The following is a 21,404-nucleotide window of genomic DNA, read 5'->3' on the forward strand; positions in this document are numbered from 1 at the left end:
CTCCAGCTCCTGAAAATTCATCCCTTCACTCTCTCAGGAAATACATATTTATTGAGCATCTACTATTCATCAGACATGATGCTAGATGCTAGGCATATTATACCTAGCACCTCGCAACACAAAACAAAACTTCAAACACCTAGGAGACATACAAAAAACTTAAGTCGAATTTTTTAAAGTGAAAAGAAACCTAGGAAAATCAAGATGGTTAAGGAACTCAAGGCCCCCGTTTTGGTTGAACCCCTCATCGCCTCTGCCCGAAACCACTCCCGTGACCTCCAGTGAGTCTCTCCGTCTCTTCCCTTCCTCATTCCAACCCCATCCAGGCATAGAAAAGAATCAGGAAACGTCACAAAGTGCAGCCACCACGTACAAATCGTGTCCACGGAGGCCTAAACTCGGCCTCTTAAACAGAGCCCGTTTTCCATTTGGCCTAGAGGATCTTGTGGGCCCGGGAGGCCAGAAGGCTAGGCTTCTCCATCCTCCTTTCCCATCACATCCTGTGTGAACTCTCCTCCAGCTACAACCATGTTCTCACCCACCTTGCCCTTTTATGACATTAGCACACGCTGCTTTTCTTGCTTTAAAAATGTTTGTAAGTAACTGATACACCTTTGTTCAGAGGTCAAGAGCCAATTTAAATGTCAGGCATCTTCAGAGACACTCCTCCCAGCTCCCACCAATCAACTTCACTCTGTTCCCTGCTCATGCTCACACACCATGCCTGCCACACTCCGCTTCTGTAACTGTCTGCCCCTGCCTCCTACCTTCCCTCCACTGGGTTATAACCCCTTCCACGACAGGGGCCACACAGCATTCACCTTTCTATATCCAAGGCCTGGCATAGAGCAGAAAATGGCTATCGCTCCATTTCATACCTCAGTAAAATACAAGGTGAAAGAAACGCTGCTAGCCATTTGGAGACAGAACCACGACTCCTTGGGCCAGACTTAGTCACCACTTCAAGTCTAAGCATCTGATCAATAGAGTAGGAAACAGCAGAATGATGTAATGAAAACAGACTCATGCTGGCCCCGCCCCCCAAAAAGGACAAGGGGGAAAGTCTGTACACAGTGATGTATTGACATGAGGAGCCAAAATGCTTCGTCCCTCCTCTGCACCCCACCTCCTCCTCCTGCACACTAAGGGTCAAGTGTAGGACCAAAGTAGAGAAAACGCTGGGAAATGCCAGACATACCCTGGGATTCAGGGCTGGGAAAATACTTTCCCTTCCCCAGCAAGGTCACTTCCATGGTAACCGAACTATAAAGGGGGAAAGCAGACTTCAGGGAAAACTCCTTTCTCTGTACTCCGCTCTTGGCCTTCATCAATAAATACAAAAATGCAATCACATGAGAATTGAGAAAAGGTTTAAAAAAGCCACATTCTTTTTTTGTAGACTTAATATTTATATTAACTAATAGGTGATTTCTACTCGAAACAGAGTACAAAATAGCAGGTCCTCTTGGTGCTCAAGTTAGCTCAGGTGTCTACAGCTTTGGAATCAAATCCATGTGCCAAACAACCCCAGGAAAAAGTATGGAAGAACGGAACTGGAACGGATGGGGGAATGAGACAGAGAAGAAAGTGACAGAGGTATGAGAAAAGCCGAGGTGCGTGTTGCCCACTTGACTTTAGTCTTTTTGTTTTGTCTGTTTCATGTTCAGTGCTGTAGCAACTGCCAGTGTAGGGTTAAGGTGGAGCCCTGGATGCTACTTGCCTCTCAGCTAAGCACACAGGAGAAAGAATTCCGCAAGCGCAGTATGTCTTACGTGGCTGCTGTCAATTATCAAGCAACACAAGGCAGTATAAATACAAACACTGTCTTATGAGCAATGTTAGATCGGCAACCCAAATAATGGCCCGGCTTTGAATGATGATTCAATTTTAAATCCTTGAAAACAATGTGGAAGTCTGGAAGCACTAACCTTCTCAGAAGAAAATCTGTTAAAGGATTCAGTTAATACATATGGATGAACCCAAGTCCACTGAGACTTGAAAATAATTTTCAAAGGATTCAGGAGGAATATGACACAGTTTAAGTAGCTCTAGCAATTTGCATGACAATTCCAAATAGCTCACTGACCTTAGGCAGAGCAGCATGTCTCCCCGCCCCTCCCCCCAAGTGAAATATTCAAGTTTTATTAGTTTCCAATGGATTTATCTATGCAACATCCACACCCATATTGCTCAAAGAAAAGACCAGTTCCTTTTATAGTTGCCATCCATAAGGGGGCATGTAATCTACAAGGTTAAGGCTCATTTTTTTTTTTTTTTAAGAAATGGCAAAATGTTCTGCTATACAAATACAAGTAATTCTTCATCTATGCCTCGGCAGAGCACGCAGATTTAAATGAGGCAAACAGCTTCTAACATCCAGCTCTGCTCTCTTTTTTAAGGAAAGTTCCATGAGTCTCAAGGTTGAAAAAAAGCATAACCCCTTCTCATCTAGCTTGAGGGCTCCTGCACAGGCGTGAACCGGGCCTGGCCCCTGATAGGCTTTTATTCACTGTTAAAAAGGTACTCAGCGACACCAGGGCTTTGGTCCCATTCATCTGCTTTCAGCTGACAGGCATATAATCTACTGCAGGCAACAGAAATAAATATAAATTACCCCAAATCTTGCATTCATTCCTAAGCCTACTCGAATCAGGTTTGTTTCTGAATTTTTTGCAGTGAGTCAAAATCACCCCAAGTTACAAAAACCTAATTGTCTCCAGTCATTCAAGAAATACCTCTGAGTAAATAAGACACACCAGACACTGCAGATAGAAAGATATAAGGATAAGTGGCACAGGCTCTCTTTCTAAAAAAAACTTACAAACTTATGAGGAGATCAGATATGTAAGTCAATATATGTACACAGTGTACTGCTACTAGAGACATGCATTTAGCATATGGTAAGAAAATTAAAATTTGCAAAAACTTTATTTGGTCAGGAAGAAAAAGGCAGATAATGAATGGCAATTCCAATTTCTTGAATATTTAGGAACCCCCAGGCACTGTGCTATCCATTTTCAGTGCATTTTCTTACTCCACCCTGATCGCATCCTATGAAGTAAGTGTCATTAGCCCCATTTCACAGGCAAGGAAACTAAGTCACACAGGTGATGATAAAGCAGGACTAGGAATCTCACCAGGGATAGCTATCTCTAAGAAAATGGAGCCTTTGAACTAAGTGTTGAAAGACAGGTGGGAGGTGGATAGAGGGAAAAGAAGAACTCATGGATAACATAAGCAAAGGCAGGGTATATTCAAGGTTTCTTTCAGAATTGTGCCGCAATCTAATGTTTACTTATTAATTCTGGAATGAATACATATTTTAAGTTGCACCTATGTAAGAAAAATTCAACAACATTGCCTCTTTTTCCATTCTCATATTTCGTGAAGCTCTCCTCTCCCCCAAACTTCCCAAATCCATGTATTTTCATTAAAAAAAAAAAGTCACGGGGAAGTTTGTGCACCACCAACGCTCTCTGTTATAGAGGACAATTGTACAATAGTGAGAATAGAGTATGACACAGAGAAAATACCTAAAAGAAGTTCTTAAACTATTAATACTTTGTAGATCGATAATGTCACTAAGCAAGAACTCTGAGGGAAAGACTGGGTAAAAATTTAAGAGTATGGCTCTTTTCTAAAATATTTCTTGGGGGTGGGGTAATAGGAGCCTGATATTAGAGTTCATAAAATAAATAAAACCTGGAAGGACTCTCAAGATTAGTAAGAAATAAGAATGGTTTGTTAAATATAACATATGATGATCTCATCTGATTTAACAAAATTACAAGTCTCCTAAAGAATGATATCGTTACACCTTTAGGCACACTAACTATTCCACTGTACAGAATTATTTTCTGAAAGAGCTGGAATTACACAGCATCACCACTAGGTGGGATCTCAACTAGCTCAAGGACCACAGAGACCAACAGCGATAGCACAGTGCTAACTGGGAAGGCAAGCACTTCTCTCATTGGGCTCTGGAGAATTAAATCCTGGTTCCTTGGTGATGCCAAAAATTGATATTTAGAGATGACACTAAATCCAAGGGGTAGACAAGCAAGTGTTGCCGAACAAAATTAGAATTGAAGAGAATTTTCATCCAATCGGAGAGTGAAGAAGTAACTTGAAGGAAAGACCAGTATAAGTTCAGAGGAAAATAAACCTTACAAATCAAACACAAAGGGCAACTCAGATGTTTCAGCAGAAACAGTCTATAAGTGTGACAAAACAAGCATCCCTTTTACAATAAATAATTTCAAGATACTTAACAGCAAACAGTCTTTAGACCTGGCTCCATGAGAAGAGGACGAATACAGGAAAGACTGAACGCAAATTCAGTAAAATGTAAAGGAATGAAGAGAACTGCTGCAAGGGATGTGTAAAATAATGTCAAGTGTGCTTACTGTACAGGAGGGGAGCCCCTCAAACAGATTTTCTGAAAGAGCTGGAATTACACAGCACCACCATTCGGTTGGATCTCAACAAGCTCAAGGACCACTGTCTAAAGGCTTAAGTTTCATGCAGAATTGAAGATAAGAATAAAGGAATTCTTCAAAAAGCAGGTCCTTCCCTGAAAAAGAAAGTTTCAGAAGAGAAGCCAGTTTACACGTTTTAAAATACAATTATCAGATTGGACCCTAGGGCGGATGAGGGTAGCAGATAACTTTTCAAAGTCCTCGCCAGGCCTGTCATCTACATTCACTGCATGCTAGGAGGGTGCCAGGCCTGGGTGGTTCACATCATTAACATTCTCCTTTCAGTGATAAAGGACACCTGCTCTATGCTTACTGTTCAGGAGAGTTCAAAATCGGGAAAGAAATTAAGAAGGAAGAAACAAACTCAGAACACAGACATACTACAGTATGGGGGCAATCGCCTGAGAATAAAGAGGAAATTCTAAAGTTCTTTTAAAACAATTTACTTCTGTTTCTATGATTCATCTTTCTAATGCAAAAATATTAAGCTTCTTTACCAATAATCTTTTAAATGGTACAAACAACTTGTTCTGCAACTAAAAGGAAGCTCATGCAAAATTCAATAGCTCTGCCTGGTTTAGACCGGAGCTAGCAGGATATTCAAATCCTGAGAGGTCAGCTCAACCTACACTGTGCAGAATATTAGCTCAGCTTCTGAACGCACCACTGCCAATTTCTCTTGATTTCTGCTTTACTTCATTTCCTTTGATGACAATGCCCACACCTCACAAGCACAGCGAATCTTACCAACACTAACATTTTCTTGTGCCTCTCCCCCACCCCATTCGCTTGTTTCCCTGTGGGCCCACACTGTCTTCCACTAACAGGCTGGAAATCTGGGGGCGGGAGCAGCATTTCGCTTGAAGGAGAAGTACCTTGCAGGTGTCCTCATACAGCCTTTCCCCCTCCACAAACAAAGCTTTGTGGTGACTCAGACCAGGCCAGTAACTCATCCACCCAGTTTGACATACCTTTTGGAAGGATCTTTCTGAAGACACAGTGAAAGTAATTTTCTAAAGGACTTGCCATACTTTTTCATCATTTCCTTATCCTCTATTCCTGTTTCTAAAGTGGGTGGATCATTTTGCAAAGTCAACATTAACACCTGCAGTGGAAACAAACATAAAGACAGAACCTCAGTGTAGCAATTGCTACAACTGAGTTTTTAGTTTTTTTCACAGAAGCATCAGAGACCAACCTGGATTAGATACCATCGTGCTTTTCCAGTGATTGCAACTTTACAGAGAGTTGTATATTTAAAGCATTCATTTCTCTTTTGCAAACTGTTTCACGAGCCCTTTCACATTTTTGTTATTCCACTGACAGAACTGACAAAATCTGCTCTATTTGTTAAGAATGATCTCCCAAAGACACGCGGCCAGAGCTTCCTGGGAACTGGCTCTGGCACAGCCTGGAGGAGCACGTAGCTCCAGCCCGGGCCGCGTGCACACAGGGCTCTGGCTGGGAAAGGGCGCGGTGCAGCGGTGAGAGAGGGAGGACCAGCGCAGCAGTGAAGTGCGCACAGGTCATTCATCAGCAAGGACCCGCCTGTACTCAAGGCCTCGGTAACAGTACCAACCCTAAAAATAAATTCACAACATCCCAGAAAGGAACACATGATTTCCTTTTTTTCTTTTTTCTTTTTTTTTTTTTTAGTGAAAAAAAATACAGAAAATTGCTTAAAGGCTTGGCAAAACCAAAAGATGGCCAGAATATAGCTGAGTTGCTAAAAACCATAACCGGGGCAAAAGGCCATGCTGCCCTTGGAGGGAGCGAAACAAAATAAGAATACAGCTTCAAGCCGAAACCGGTTTGGCTCAGTGGATAGAGCGTCAGCCTGCGGACTGAAGGGTCCCGCGTTCGATTCCGGTCAAGGGCATGTACCTGGGTTGCGGGCACGTCCCCAGTGGGGGGTGTGCAGGAGGCGGCTGATCAATGTTTCTCTCTCATCGATGTTTCTAACTCTCTATCTCTCTCCCTTCCTCTCTGTAAAAAATCAATAAAATATATTTAAAAAAAAAAAAAAAGAATACAGCTTCAAACCAAAAAGGTAAAGATGCCACTCCGGCACACGCTAAATGATTTGCTTAAGAAAAAGAATTTATAGTAAACCATTGACCTATACAATGAATAAAGCATTAATGCATCAATCAGCCTTAATTTATGCAAATGCTATACATGCCAAGCCACTTTTCCAACACTTTCAGATGTCTGAATAGATGAAGGATTAAAGTGGCAGCTTATTGTTTGTGGAGGATAATAGCAAACCGAAGAAAGTGGGAGGACTGCCACGTCCTGAGAAAAGTCCTCAGGACTTCAGGCTGGGCTTATACATTCAGGTGGCAACACTAAGTAAGGAGAGAAAGAAAACAAGAAAGAAGAAAAGAGAATACAGAAAAGCCAAATGGAAGAAAAATCTTCGAAGTTGCTTCAGTGCTTTTCCTTTGAAATGTCACTTCAGTTGTTTACATCACTACTTACTAACAAAATTAGGTATGTACACACACACACACACACACCCCAGAATCTTTCGTGTGTGTGTGTGTGTGTGTGTGTGTGTGTGTGTGTGTGTGTGTGTGTGTGTTAAGAAAGAGAGAGAGAAACAAAGTAATGAACTATATTAAAACCTTAACAGGGATTATCTATAGTTGATGAGATTCTAAATGATTATTTTCTTCTTTATTCTTATTTATACCCCCAGATTTTCAAAAATAAACATGTAGTAACATTTTAATCAGTAAAATTACTCAACCTTTTTATTCCCAGGGCTTTAAAAACATCCTTCTAAATTTTTCCAATATTTTCCTAGGGAAACACTGAAACAAACATGGACCAGTATTCTCTGTAAAATACCTTCATAATTTCCATCCAACTACTTCAGTCTCAAAACAAAATCCAGTTGGGTAAATTCGCCCAAATATCACTATCTCAATTCGCCCTGATACCACTATCTCAAGAACTAAGAAAAATAATGACACAGGCCAATTATAAGAGTCACAAAAATCTGAAAACAGTATCCAAATGTATGTTGTTTCAAAAAAATACTGAACTCGCTTATTTCAAACGAGTCACCCACATTACGCTATGAAAATGGGTAAAATGTAACAGACTATTTTTTTTTAAAATAGGCCTGAAAATTTGGGAAATCCATCTGCAAAGATGATATCACCATAACCTATTTTTAGATTTCCCTTGCAGTGCTGGGGATAGTCTGCTATCAAGAGAGTAATGGCCAGCATTTGTCACAGTTATCAACCTCCATCGACCAATCAGATCCCATTCCTTACTCAGCTCTGTACTGAGAATGCAAACAAAGCAAGCTTCAAAGCTGGGCACTGTACTACTTCTGTCCTGTTCTGTCCACTGAGGATCGGACAACATTTAGCTTGTCTGCATTCCTCCATTAATTCTCCTCAGGTCCAAGAGAAACATGACTATGTCTAAGAGAACCCCAGAACCCATTCCGTTCAGCCGTATTTCAAACCCGACGTAATATTTCCAAGAGTAATTACTTTCATGGGAGGGTATTTGTGATAAGGCGCTGCTCCTGTTGCTAATTCGATGGCAGTTATTCCGAAACTCCACATGTCGGCCTTGAAGTCATAGCCTCTCACCTAAGAAGGGGACCAGGAGAAAACACAATTAGATAGCAGGCCCGCCGCACATGGGGAAGTCCACACTGTGTGGGCAGAACTTAGACAGTGGTGTGTCAAGGCCCAGCAACCGGGAGTTAAACTTTAGTTATGTGATGCATTCGAGTGAAATGGGTGCTCTGAATGAAATGTTAGTGTATTCATAACGTGCACGACTGTACTATGTCAATAAGACCGTCGTTTATTTTTACCTGTTCCATGACTTCAGGGGCCATCCAACACGGGGTGCCAACAAATGTTTTTCTGACTTTATTCCGGGTAACATCGCCCCCTGTTGCTAAGAATGCACTTACCCCAAAATCTGAAAGGGAAAAGAAAATCACCCTTACTTTATGTAAGACATTATTGCTTACAAATTCTGACTGTATGAACATCCCTTTTCCTGGTGACCTTTACAGCGGTCATGACCTGTCCCAGCCACCACGCACTCTCTCAGGGATACACCGGGGCAGTCCCGCCATCCGCCGTCCACCGCACTTTAGAGAACACCATCAGGGTGATGGGTCAACAATCCCACCAAAAGCTCAGCACACCAAAGTATGCTACCCACCAAAAAGGCCCCGAAAGTCAGAACTAACCACAAATGATGACACCAGCGAAAATTAAACACATTTCCAAAGCCCTAGATATAAAGGAGCTTAGCTTTTAGCCAAGATTCACTTTGGAAAATAATTTATAAGCGAAGCACCAGAGGCAGTAAAACCAGTATGTGATGTAATTTCTTTTTGTTTTTCTTTTATTATGATTATTTTATAGCCAATTTAATTCTACATCATCAATGCCTGGGAAGTGGATTTTTTTTTTTTTTTAATAAAGGGATGGACAGCATCTGTCTTCCACATCCCCACGTCCTTGCTTAAACAGTGTTCTCTAACACTTTACCAAAATCATGATGGCACATCCACAAACCCAGGTACTTGGAGCCAGCCTGCCCACCTGGTTCCACATGTACCGATTCAACACAAAGGGAAAGCTCAATCCAAAAAGGGTTGGGGGGCTTTTTCAATGTTTGCTCTTCTGGAGAATTTTCCTAGGTATAGATGGAATGAAGTAATACTGTTCTTCATACCCATGATACACTAGAAGTTCTTTTTTGTGAGAAAATGAATTAACTAGGCATATTGAATACACATACATGCATAGATGTAAAAATGATGTTTGTATGTGACAATAGAAATACCGAATGATTATTAAGGCATGCATTTCATAAATTTTTATTAAAGGTTAACACTGGTAAGTAACAACTACCATGGGCCAGTATAGACATATTAGTAAGAGCTAACTCAAGGACAGCTTGACAGTAAGCTGGTAAATAGTAATAAAAAGGGCAGTCAACACCTCAAAACCTCGCAGCAGGCTAAGCAGTGCGAGCCCGTTCAGATTGCTCTCAGAATTCCCCTCTGCCGGTCCCCTTTGTTGGTTGCCAGGACGTCAAGTACAAACCAAGGTCAAAATATATTAGCATTTGTTTTAGGTCTATAATATTAAGCTATGCAATAACACTGTTCCCTGAGTTGAAATATGTTATTTCTTTTATTTATATTTAAATTTATTCAGCTCCCAAAGGATGTCAACTACAACAAAAGGAATAAAAATTGACAAATGGAATATTTGTTCCAACCGCTACTCTCACATTAATATTGAAAAGTATATTTTGAAAATGCTGTAGCCCTGGCCAGTGTGGCTCAATTGGTTAGGCATTGTCCTGGACATGCAGGAGACAGCCTAGTGATGTTTTGCTCTCTAAACTCTAAAACTCTTTGATTTTTTTACATTGCAGTCAGGTAAATGAAGCTTTATGGGGAAAAAAAACACACAAAAAACTCTGGAACCTGTGAACCAATCACCTACAGGGAGGAGAAGATAGAATTCATTCTTTTATAGAATAACTAGGTGAAATGAATCATTTGTTTGGCTGGAGGAAAAGACAATGTTATTTGCATATTTCTGAAAAGAAGTTCAACAATAAATCCGACATTTCATTTTTATTAAACAATCTGGTAACACAGTATTACATAAATACATATCATCTGCAAATTATTAAGGACCTAGATAAAAGTTGCTTTAATAAACAACAACAACAAAGAAAAAAAACAGATTATTTTAAATATGGTTCAAGCAACCCCAAAATCTCTTCTGAAAAGATATAATCCAGATTTAAAAATCTATATTTAATGTTAGAGTTTTTAAAATTCCTTAAAAATATAATCTGATTACATTAGACCTTTTTTAAAACTGCAATAATAGCTAAGAGAGACGTATAGTGGCAATTCATTATTGATAATACCTCTTCAATACCTTTCATGACTCATATATTTATTCATGGCCTCCACTTAAAGCACTCACTTTAAAGTCATAAACAGATGGTTAAATGTCTGTAAAACTCAAAACAGAAAGCTCCATAAGCAGAAAACACCACTCTTAACATCCCTCACACTTACGACTACAGAAAAAATACACAATTTGCTCCTGTGTTATGTGTATCCAGAAAGACTTATATGTATGGAGAAACAGGACCTTTTGACCAAAGTACATGGTGTGCCTGTGCAAACAGGAAAATCAGTATATGCTGTGGAGACAGCGTACACGTGACAGCGAGCAGGAGGTGGCCAAGCAGGCACAGTGAAAAGCGCCCTTGTTTCCTAAAGGATACATCTATACAGCCAGAGGGAGTGGGGCCAGAAGCCGTGAGCATGTCTCTGGAAACACGGAATCAAAGGCTGCTCATCGAGGTAGCCAGCCCCGCTTCCTGGCTACTGGAATAACTCTATCCTGGCCCAGAACAAATGCTGTCATCCTGTAATGTTGTAAAAGGTTCCCACATCTTTTGAGCCCTTCAACAGCTCTCCTCTCCACAACGCTCCTCTCCACTGCCACTGCCTAGGGTTAAGCCAAGATTCCCATGGCAGCCTCTTGTCCCCAGCTCCCTGCTTGCCCCAGAGCCACACTCCAAGCAACCAGACCTGCCCCTGCTAACAAGGCTCTAAAGGCACCCCCCAAGTCAAACACCCTCAGCACAACATGCAAATCTAACTCCCTTTCCCTTGCCTGCCTCATCCATCACTACTCTCAAACGCCAGCCCAGCTAAGCTGCTTACTTTGAATCCCTTGCCCTCACACCCTCGGGGTGCTGCCTTTGCACCCGACGCCCTGTCATCATCCAGTCCAGTCCACACCGTATCTAGACTCCTGGTGCCTTGGGTTTTTTTCACAGCCCCCCACCCCCACCTTGTGTCAGGGTGTGGAGAGTTTGATAGGCATCCACGCTTTTGCTTAATTTGTGGTGTACTATTTAAGTAACTTTGGGAATTGTTTCATGTTGAAATGTGAATACTAAGCCTGAAGGAGGATCTGCAGGGCTTGGCTGTAGACGTAGTGCTGGGGAGGCTGGGTGCCACCATGGTTAGAGCAAAGACTAGGCTCTCCGCCAACCGTGGGACTCCGGCAAGGCATTCCCCGTTTCTGGGCCTCTGTTTCCTTACCAGGCTTCTTGGTTGCGCCTACCTGTATATTACTTTCCTATTTAGAACACTGTCCTACTGCTTTTCACCATGTATAAATATGCTTCATACTAATTGTTAGGAAGATCAATAAGGTATTGTTCTCTGCCTTTTAAGAAATGACGTCAGTAGGCTGAGCATTAACATTTTCACAGTGATAAATACACAGTGTAAGAGAGCTATGCTTCCTGACAGTCAGGAAACATGACCATGTAGGAGAGAGAAGACATGAAACAATAAACAATAGAACGACGTGCAAAATCAAATTCTGCGCCCTGCCGTCTGTGCGGAGCAGAGGGGCTAGCTAGGGCCGTAACAGCCGTGTGAGACTCCACAGGCCAGGGGACCTTGGGGCTGGCCTTGAAGATGAGGTGAAGACTGGGGTAGGCATGCCCGAAAGGCAATGACATTCCAAAGAAACAGCATAAGCAAAGCACAAGTGTTGAGCCAACAAGAAAACCTGACCAACAGCTGCGAGGGTCAAACACTCGAGTACCCACAGGCAGGGGGAGAGGGTCCTGGACACCAACAGCACAATGGCAGTGACTGAGGGCTCAGCGCAGGGAGATGTTTGGAAGAGCTGGGCCCTGCCCAGGAGCCATTCTCAGCACCCTCCCGCCCCAAGTCTAAAGCGGGCCTCTGCCATTCAGCTGGAAAAGACCACCGCCACCAGGAGGGAGGCTGGGTGCTGCAGATGTCCCCGTTTTCCCAGAGAAGGCCCAACATCAAGATTTTTTTTTTTTATGTGAAACCTCTTTTCTTGTTGTTGTTGGCAATTGTGGTTGTGGTGTTTGTTTGTTTTTTGAAGTGATTAGCAGCCTGCAAATCTAGTCTGCCAACAAAACAGTGTTGCTATGTCTGAAACGGGCCGAAGATCCTTCAACGCAGACCCTGCGATATCATTGCTGATACTAGGATCCAGGTGCTCAATTGGCATTCTGACCCGGATGCCGGGGTGCCTGAGGCAGTTGCTGGGTATATTTCTGTTATCTGTACCTGAGTATAGATCCATAGGAGCCAGGTGAATGCCCAAAGTACGGCTATTATCGGGGAAAACAGTCACTTGTTGACACACATGCTGCATATTAGAAAAGGGGATTTCATCAGCAAAAGTCAGGTGGTTAGCACACAGGGAGTGGCTGAAGTATTTTAGATGCACTCCCCACTCTTGCACAGATAGGAAGGAAGATTCCAGCTAGGCTGGAGTATAAGTTAACAGTAAATTCCTACCCAGTTCTCCATCTAGTGAGCTTCTAGATGCCAAGTTCAAGTGTATGAGAGTCACTTGTACTGGAGTCTCACATGCTTCCTTCCGGTGAACTTTTCATTCACCTAAGGAGCAGGAAGCCCCTTGAGCTTGAGGAACCAATCGTGAGAAGCTGGATTTCCTTACAACCTGAGAGTGACACTGTGGCTGAGCAGCCAACCCTTACCTCCCTCAGATATTTACAACAGGTACTAACACCCATGAAAAGGAACCTGGGTTGTATATGAAGGAAATGGCTTAGGTCCATTCAAAACCTGGCTGGAGAGTAATGGAATCAACATCTGATGGTTCAGAGCCTCCTAAGAGGCATTGTAAATGGGTTACAGCAGGTACGGATTCCGTCTGACCTTCCTGTGGCTGGCTGGGGCTGGGGAAGCGGGAGCCAGAGGGGCCCCTGGTGTTTTCTTGCTGGGAGCAGCCTCTTTTCCCCAAAGGCCATGGTCTAAAAAAAGCCAAGAAGCGTGGAGACTGCGGAGGAGCCAACCACAGAGTCTCAACAGCTGGTGAGGGAAGCTGCGCCCGATCCAATTAGCAGCATGAGACTGCCGCTCTCTCCAGCGAAGAGGAAAAGGTGGGGGAAGTAGCCATGCAGGGTGTGGGGAAAGGAGGAAGGCTAGAGGCAAGGAAGACCACAGCTTCGGCCCAGGTGTAAAATCAACAGCGATGGTATGTGAATAGAGATTCTGGAGATGGAAATGGACAGACAAACCCTTAACAAAATAGGATGATTCCGTGATATGGGGCTTGAAAAAGAGCAAGAATAAGAAAAAAAAAAAGATTAAATGACTTTCCAAAGACTGCCTCGCAAGTTATCGAGGGTCTGAGTAAAACCCACAGTCCTTCACCGAGGAGTTGGCCACGCAGCCTCCGTCTTCTTTTCTGGAAAAAGTCAGTGTGTTTTTCTGCACTGAAAAGGAAATGCAACGTGGAAGAATGGGGTTAAGAGTCCACAACTCTTAAGCTCTTCCCTGAGTAAAGATCAATGTGTGATTGCCCAACACAGAAAAACTAGTTTGAGGTTCTCTCGTTAATCCTGAATGTCATATTTATATCATCAAAAAAGCAATCCCTTCATAATTTGGTTTGGTTCCCAGTTCTTTTTCTCACGAGAGACTCTCAAGACTTGACTGGCAGAACTGCAATGTTCTCTCCGAGCCCAGGAACACCGTCAGGGCCGCCAGCATCCGGCCTGCCTGATCCCGCAGGCTGCCCTACGCGTCAGACGCCGGTGGTGGGGGATCTGGTCAGTTACAGAGGCCCCAAGCACGCTGCTAAGGGACCTGACAATCGGGCGAGCACTGCAGGCAGGAGGAAACAGGCCTAGAAGCCTGCTGGCTTCCGCATGCAGGACAAATTATGGCCGGGATGGCTGCCCTGTGCTTCACGTGTCTTGTGGGGGCAGAGGTTTTAACCAGAGAGTGTGATGATCAGAACTGCAGCTTAGGAAAGCTAACCTGGATGGAAGAAGGAATCTTGGCTTGCAGCTGGAAGAGGCATGATCCTGAACCTGGAACTGCGAAAACCGTGATCTTTCCGACTCTGCTCTCCTCCTCTCACGGAGAATCTGGGGGAAAGGGCATCTAGCAATTACCAGCCAACAGAAGATGACACCTTTAGTCCGAGTGTAGCATATGGGACCTATCTTTTCTAATGTATGATTAAACCCAGCCTTTTCTATCGGGCTTTCTGTTTATTTTTGTTTTTAAATTACTTTGGAACAACTCTTCACCCTCCAGGAGCCTTGCCATCTGCGGTGTCACCAGCCTCCCCACGAGAAGAGTGCGACAGGGAACAGGGGGAGGGCTGACCCTTGCGCCTGCTGCAAACCAAGGCAGGAGGAGCATAGTGCAGAGGGGACGGCCGCCAGGTGGAGGCCACACCTCCGGGTACCTGTGCTGTGCTCAGCAGGACCCGCAAACCCAGGGCAAGAAGCAGGGGACCAAGTCAGGATGTGGCAACATACAGGACAGCAGCAGCCAACACTCACTGGGTTGGTTTCCTCTTGAAATAAGGCCACTCTGCTCATAGGAGCAGTTTTCTCTCTGCTCTAGTAGTGACGTTTCACTGTGCCATGAGTGTGAGCGCACCCGGCAAGAGGACAGACAGTGACAGCCTTGCTGTGGGATGTGCGGCCGGTGCAGAAGGTCATGAGGTCCTGACCTTCCCCAGTGAGGCTCCCACCGCCCACGGGTAGAGGTAGAGAGGGGAGGACGCCAAGTAGGAAGGCGCTACATTTCCACCTGAGGATCCCAATGACACTCGCTGCTAATTTACATAGCTTCTTTCGACAATAGTTTCACAAGTGATAAAATGGGGAGTGGAGAATATATATCGCAGGTCCTTGGTAATGTTGTAGTGCACACTGTTGACAGCCTACTCAACACCACTCTGTTACAACTGCAGTGATCAAGGTCATCAAGGTGCTTGGTTCCTCCTGTCAGTGCATGGCTGGAACTAGGGTCTGCCCTAGTTCCCCATGCGATCCAAGGGAAATAGGATGCAGGCTTTTGTGGGGAAATTTTCTGCCTAAATATAAGAACCACCTTATAAGGCTCCTTTGCTCCCCACTCCCTGCCTATTTGGGACACTGTCATGTGAGGGTAAGGCTGGGAGCAAGAGCAACACATGGGGACATGTGCTCCCTGACATTACTGGGGTCCAGAACAGGAGTAGGAAAGAGCCCATGATCCTCTGTGGTATCCCTGGGCTTTGGCACCAACCCTAGAAATGAATGTCCCAGACTTCTGTATGTGAGATAATGAGATGTCTGTCCTGCCTCATCTCCTGCCAGTCAAACTCTCTGGTATTTGTACCCAATGGCTTCTTAACTCTTACAGTCCCTCCCAGTCCTGCCACATTCATTCATACTCCCTGACTGCTAAGGGTTAAGCATTGCCTCAGAGGCCAAAGTCAACGCAATCCCCAAAAGGACTTAAAAAAAAAAAATCAGCAAGAAAACAATTTAGCACACAGTGCAATTCTGGAGTTTTAAACAGCTCCAATGTTAAGAGTGGCTTTTAATGTCAGGGACACAAATCAAAACAAATAAATGCACGGGGACCTCAAGGGGTAAAAAACACAGTGCAAGAAGATCCTATTTCACTTTTTTGCCAATAGTTTCTGGTTTGGGGCTACACTTCCATAAACATTTCAGAAACAGAACAATATAAGTCTAGGAAAATAGGAGACAAAAGTCCCTTCCACTTTCTAGCTACTCAAAGTGGGGTCCCCAGACCAGAATCATCTGGGAGCCTTGGAGAAATGCAAAATCTTGGGTCCCACCCTCGTCCTACTGAACCAGAATCTGCATTGTAGCAGGAGCCACAGCTGATTCGATGTGCAAGTTGGAGAAGCACTGCTTGAGAGCACTGTCTTCCTACCAGGGGCTACGGCATGATTCAGGATGGCTGGAGGACCTCCAAGTACAGCCAATCCACAGCTTCTCTCTCTCACCTCTGAGACAGAGAGAACCATGGCAGTGGAAAAAAACGTAGCAGGAAAAAAGCTTAGTACGGATTCATGTACCTTATGACACAGTATACGGGCAATATAGTGGTCCCCCTTTAACTCAGGTTTCACTGTCCATGGTTTCAGTTACCTGTAGTCAACTGCAGTCCAAAAATATTAAATAGAAAATTCCAGAAAAAAAATCCATACATTTCCAATTACATGCTGTTCTGAGTAGTGATGAAATCTCTCGCCATCCCTCTCTGTTCCGTCCCGGATGTGAATCATCTCTTTGTCTAGCGCATCCAGCCATGAGTCGCTTAGTAGCCTTCTCGGTTATCAGATCAGGTAACGCTTATCTTACTTAATAATGGCCCCAGAATGCGAGAGTAGTTTAAACTTTATCATAGTATGTAGGTATGGCAAAAAATAGAATATATAGACAGGGTTTAGTACTGTTTGTGGTTTCAGGCATCCACTGGGGGTCTTGAGATATATTCCCTGCAGACAATGGGGGACGACTTCACTAAACATGAAAATCACATCCTACAGAAACGTCTGACCCAGGGACTCCAATGTGTCAAGCAAGACAAATTCACAGACAAACTACTACGCACACCTCCATGGGAATACTCAGGTTTGTACAAAATCTTTTTTTAATGCATGAAAACAATTGATAATCATAGTACTTATTAACAGGCCATTAGTAACAGCTGCTCACTCAGGTGCCAGAGCCCCGGAGAAAAACTGCAGGTAAGCATCCTTCCCAGCACAGATGTTTGTAACACTGCTCCTTTCCCTCCCACTCATGAGAACCTCGGAAATGCAACTGTGTGCAGGTGATGTCACTACATCATTAAAGTGATTAACACTGAATCTGCTCATCGTTTAAGCAAGTCAATAATAAATACATAGGCACCTTACCTACTATTAGTCATCAATTACCCATACACCACTTCACTATGGAATGGGACACACCACCTGTCCTTTTGGGGAGGGAAGGACCCCAAGAGGGACCAGACAGAACCAAAAAGAGTTTTCTGAAACCCTCACTCTCCACCCGATCTCCTTTTCTCCCATAATACTCCTGGTTTTCAATTCCACTTATTTCTTCTTACAAGTAAATGGTGCTCAATGACCTGGTTTGGTTCTATAGCCTACCGCCCCCACCCACCCATGGGGTCCAAGGCATTCAGAGTCAGAAAATACAATCTGACCTATTTCCAGAGTCTGGGACCTAGACAGTCACTTCTCAGCTGCTCTGGACGAATCCGTGTTTCCCATCTATGAGTGAGAGAGAGGCAGTCCTGACCTTCTTTGAAACATAAGAGAATAACAATTTCGCAGCCTTTGCTGTCAGCAAAAGAAGGAAAGACGTCTTTTTAGTCACCTCTCAAAATAAAAGCAACCAAAGAAGCAACCCTTCCCATGACTGGTGTCTCACGTGGGTAGGCTCTGAAAGTTGCTATCAACTGGTTTCCTTCAAACGTGCTATATTTTTACTCACAAGGGAGAAGTTCTTTGCACTTGCTTGCACTGTGTACATGGAATCAACATCAATTCGCACCGACATAGATAGATTATAAGAAAAATTCAACAGGAGGATTCTTGTTAAAAATGCCAAGGCTATACAAGCTGCCACTCCCTCCCCAACTCCGCCACCTTCTCACAGGCTTAAAAGGATAAAGGGAGAGAACAAGAAGTGGTAGTTGATGTCAATTCACAACTGGCCCACGGTTCAGTTGGCTAATACAGGCCATTAGACACAGTGTGAGAGAGAGCACTCATTGAAGGAAATTAGCAAACTGCAGATAATCTACCCCTCTACGTAAGAGCCACAGAACTTCCCCCAAGCAGGTGCATTTCTGGCGAGATGTGGGGCCAGAGGCAACACCTGGCGCAGCAGACGCAGAAGGAGGACATACAGAAGGGCGCAGGGACCCCGGGGCCAGCTGTGCTGCAGGCGCCGGCAAACACCAGCTTTCTGAAGCCCATGGTAGACATGACCAAGAACTCACTAGTGGTGAACTTTCTATCGAGCATGATAATTACAAGGAATACAGGAAAACCATAGATAATCCGCAGGTCACAAATCCATTTTTCTCTGGCTCCCCAGTGGGAGGCAGGAGGGATATCTTAAAAGATGCTCTGGTAAAAGTAGCCAAAGGACAGATGCTTGGCTTCCTCTCCCCTCCTTGATATCCTCTGATCTGAACACTTTCAACTCATGACTAAGGCTAACAAAGGGGTACTCAGAACATTTTTATGCAACCTTACCCACACACCACTTCACTTGGAGAAAGTCTTGTAAATTTTCCTTATTTTACAGATGAAAATCTGAGCCCCAGGGCAGCTGAACTGTCAAAAGGCATAGAGTTCAAAGGCAAGGGGGTGGGGCGGGGTGGGGAGCAGTTAAGGGCAAGGAAGTGAGCCAAGGACTGAAAGAGACACCAGGAGACCTGAGAGTGATCTGCTTTTACAATCTTCAGAATGACCCTGACCGAGTCCCCAGTTGCTCAGCCCTCAGTCACCTCTTCTGTGAGACCTATTCAGCTGAACTGACAGAGCTGCTACAAGGAGAGCACTAGGTGAGCATACTATAAAGGTATCATCATTTCCCAAGCAAACGCATGCTCTGTAGTCAACGGGGCTCGTGGCTGGCCATATCTGCAAAGACAGGCACAAGTAACTCAGATCAAATATTAATTAATAAGTCTAAATTTCCAATGTGATATTCATATATCAGCAGGGGGTCTTTTTCACACAAATCTCCACTCAACTAGCTCTACTATTAGAAGTTTCCAATACACCAGAATAACCCATCTGTACCATTTGAAGAGATGGTCCCTATGGGAGATAATTAAAATAGCACAATTCCAGTTGCCACAAGTATTTAAAGCAACAATTTGCATCATTCCCACAGACTTTTGCAAAGGACTAGTTTGACTTCAAAGAATCTGGAGTCTTTTAATCTGTGACAATAAAAACTTTACATCTAAAACTCCTAACACTGAAAACTCACTAAAATATGAGGATCACACTCTATTGCTCAGTATTCTTTTCATCTAAAGTGACTAAATCATATGTTCAGTAATACATTCAACAACTATTTACTGAGCTCTTTACTAAGTGTCACTTCCAGTTCTAAACACTGGGACTATAGAGCAGAGACCCTGCCTTCATGGAGGTGAACTTTAAATTAGGGTGGGGGTAGGGTAGTGAAGAAATACAGATAATAAACAAAATTATGAAGTATAATATACAGCAGTGGTTTTTGAACTTTAGTGTGCATCAGAATCATTAGAGGGCTCTTAAAATACAAATTGTTGGGCCCTACCTCCAGAATTTCCGATTCAGCAGACCCAGGAGTGAAAAAGCACAAGAATTTGCATTTTTATCAAGTTTCCAAGGTGATGGTGAAGTTGCTGGTCTAGAATCACACCTTGAGAACCACTAATAGATCCGGGGATAAAAAGCAGGAGTGGGGGGGGCTGCAATTTACCATAGGATGGCCATGGAAGCCTCCCTGATGTGACATTTGAGCCAAGAATCTGAAGGCAGTACTAAAGAGTATTCCAGAGAGAGGGAGCAGCCAGTGCAAGGCCCTGAGGCAAAAGTATGCATGACAAGGAGGCCAGCTTGACTGGAGTGGGATGAGGGAGAGGAAGATGCGGGAAATGAGCTCAGCCAGATCCTGTGGTAGGCCACCATCAGGATTTTGACTTCGCTCTGAGATGGAAAGACATTAGAGGGTTTTGAGTAAAAGCATGAGATAAGCCTTTAACTGACTGAAGAGCATAATTCTGGATGCCAAGTAGGGAACTAAACATAAGGGGAAGATCAGAAGGAGAGTATCATTTAGGGGGTGACCCTATGAACCCAGGCAGGAGATGATGGTGGCTTGGACCAGGATGACAGCAGGGGAGGTGCAGTGATGAGGTTAAGAACAGGATTTGCTGACCAAATGGACAGGACACAGAGTATGAGAGAAAGAGAAATGTCAGTGAGCACCACACTTGTGGTCTGTCCACTAGAAGGATGGAGCTGCCATTCAAAGAGGGGGGGGGGGGCTGTGGGAACGGCACTTTGTTGGGGCCCTGGGGTCCGAGGGTTCTTCTGTATGGCAGCTATATGATCTGTAGAGTAAAAGAAAACTTGAGAACCCAAGAACATCACTTTACAGGTGATACATGGCTGGGAAAGAACTTGGCAGCAGGCACAGGGACATTAGAAACCCAAGGGGCTAGACAGTGCTGGCGACTGGTATCCTCAAGTTTACTTTATAAAGTCAAGTGTTAAGCCATATTCCACGGAGCATAAATACAAGCTCACATTATTTCAATTTCCTAAAAATCTCTAATCTTACGATATCTGTAGTAACTCATAAGATGTATTAGTCAAAAGCACCTATCCCTAAATCATTCACCGTTACAATACATATTTAAGGTTTACCCCCAGAACAACCTCCTAAACTAAACCTAATGTGGCCCACTTAGATTCCTCATGCAGATGCATTTCTCTTCACTTACAAATCTTTGACATTCAATTCTATCCCCAACTTTTCACGTCTGTTTCACCTGCAGGATTACCTCCATGAGAGTAGACACCATGTCTCCTCCGTGGCTTACCACCCTACCAGCTCAGAGGCCTGTGCCTGGATCACAATCAGTGCTCAGTAAATACCTGTCAGCTGCCCACTTAAGATATATTAAACCCAGACACCTAGTGTTCACCTTTTCACCAGGGAAGGAACATTTTTCTGTTTTAACAAATGAAGGTTCTGGGAAACAGAAAAATGAAAAAAGACCACACACACACACACACACACACACACACACACATACACACGATCCGGCAGAGAACTGACTTGAATGTCTCTGCTCTCAGTCTAAAAGTTCTTATTTTTCCCAGGCTTTCACAGCTTGTGGTAATATATAAAATTTAATGTAGTAATGACAAAAAAGGCCCTTTAAGGCAGGACAGAGGAAAGGAAGGGGGAGATGTGAGGGAGGGAGGAGGGAGAAGGAAGACTGAGGCCATCTGCCTCACGTCCTCCGGG

At 43.8% G+C, this 21,404-nt stretch overlaps 1 protein-coding gene across 1 annotated transcript in view; it reads right to left on the bottom strand.

The window, feature by feature from the left end:
* Positions 1-21,404, bottom strand: part of STK39 (serine/threonine kinase 39) — a 207,842-nt gene that overhangs the window by 159,617 nt on the left and 26,821 nt on the right. The window contains exons 5-7 of the mRNA XM_006766522.2: positions 8,323-8,432; positions 7,991-8,092; positions 5,450-5,583 (exon numbers count right to left, since the gene is read on the bottom strand). Coding sequence (XP_006766585.1) covers positions 5,450-5,583; positions 7,991-8,092; positions 8,323-8,432 — 346 coding nt within the window. The remainder of the gene's footprint in view (positions 1-5,449; positions 5,584-7,990; positions 8,093-8,322; positions 8,433-21,404) is intronic.

This window comes from Myotis davidii, unplaced genomic scaffold (genome assembly GCF_000327345.1).
Source record: "Myotis davidii unplaced genomic scaffold, ASM32734v1 scaffold59, whole genome shotgun sequence".
Lineage (NCBI taxonomy): Eukaryota > Metazoa > Chordata > Mammalia > Chiroptera > Vespertilionidae > Myotis > Myotis davidii.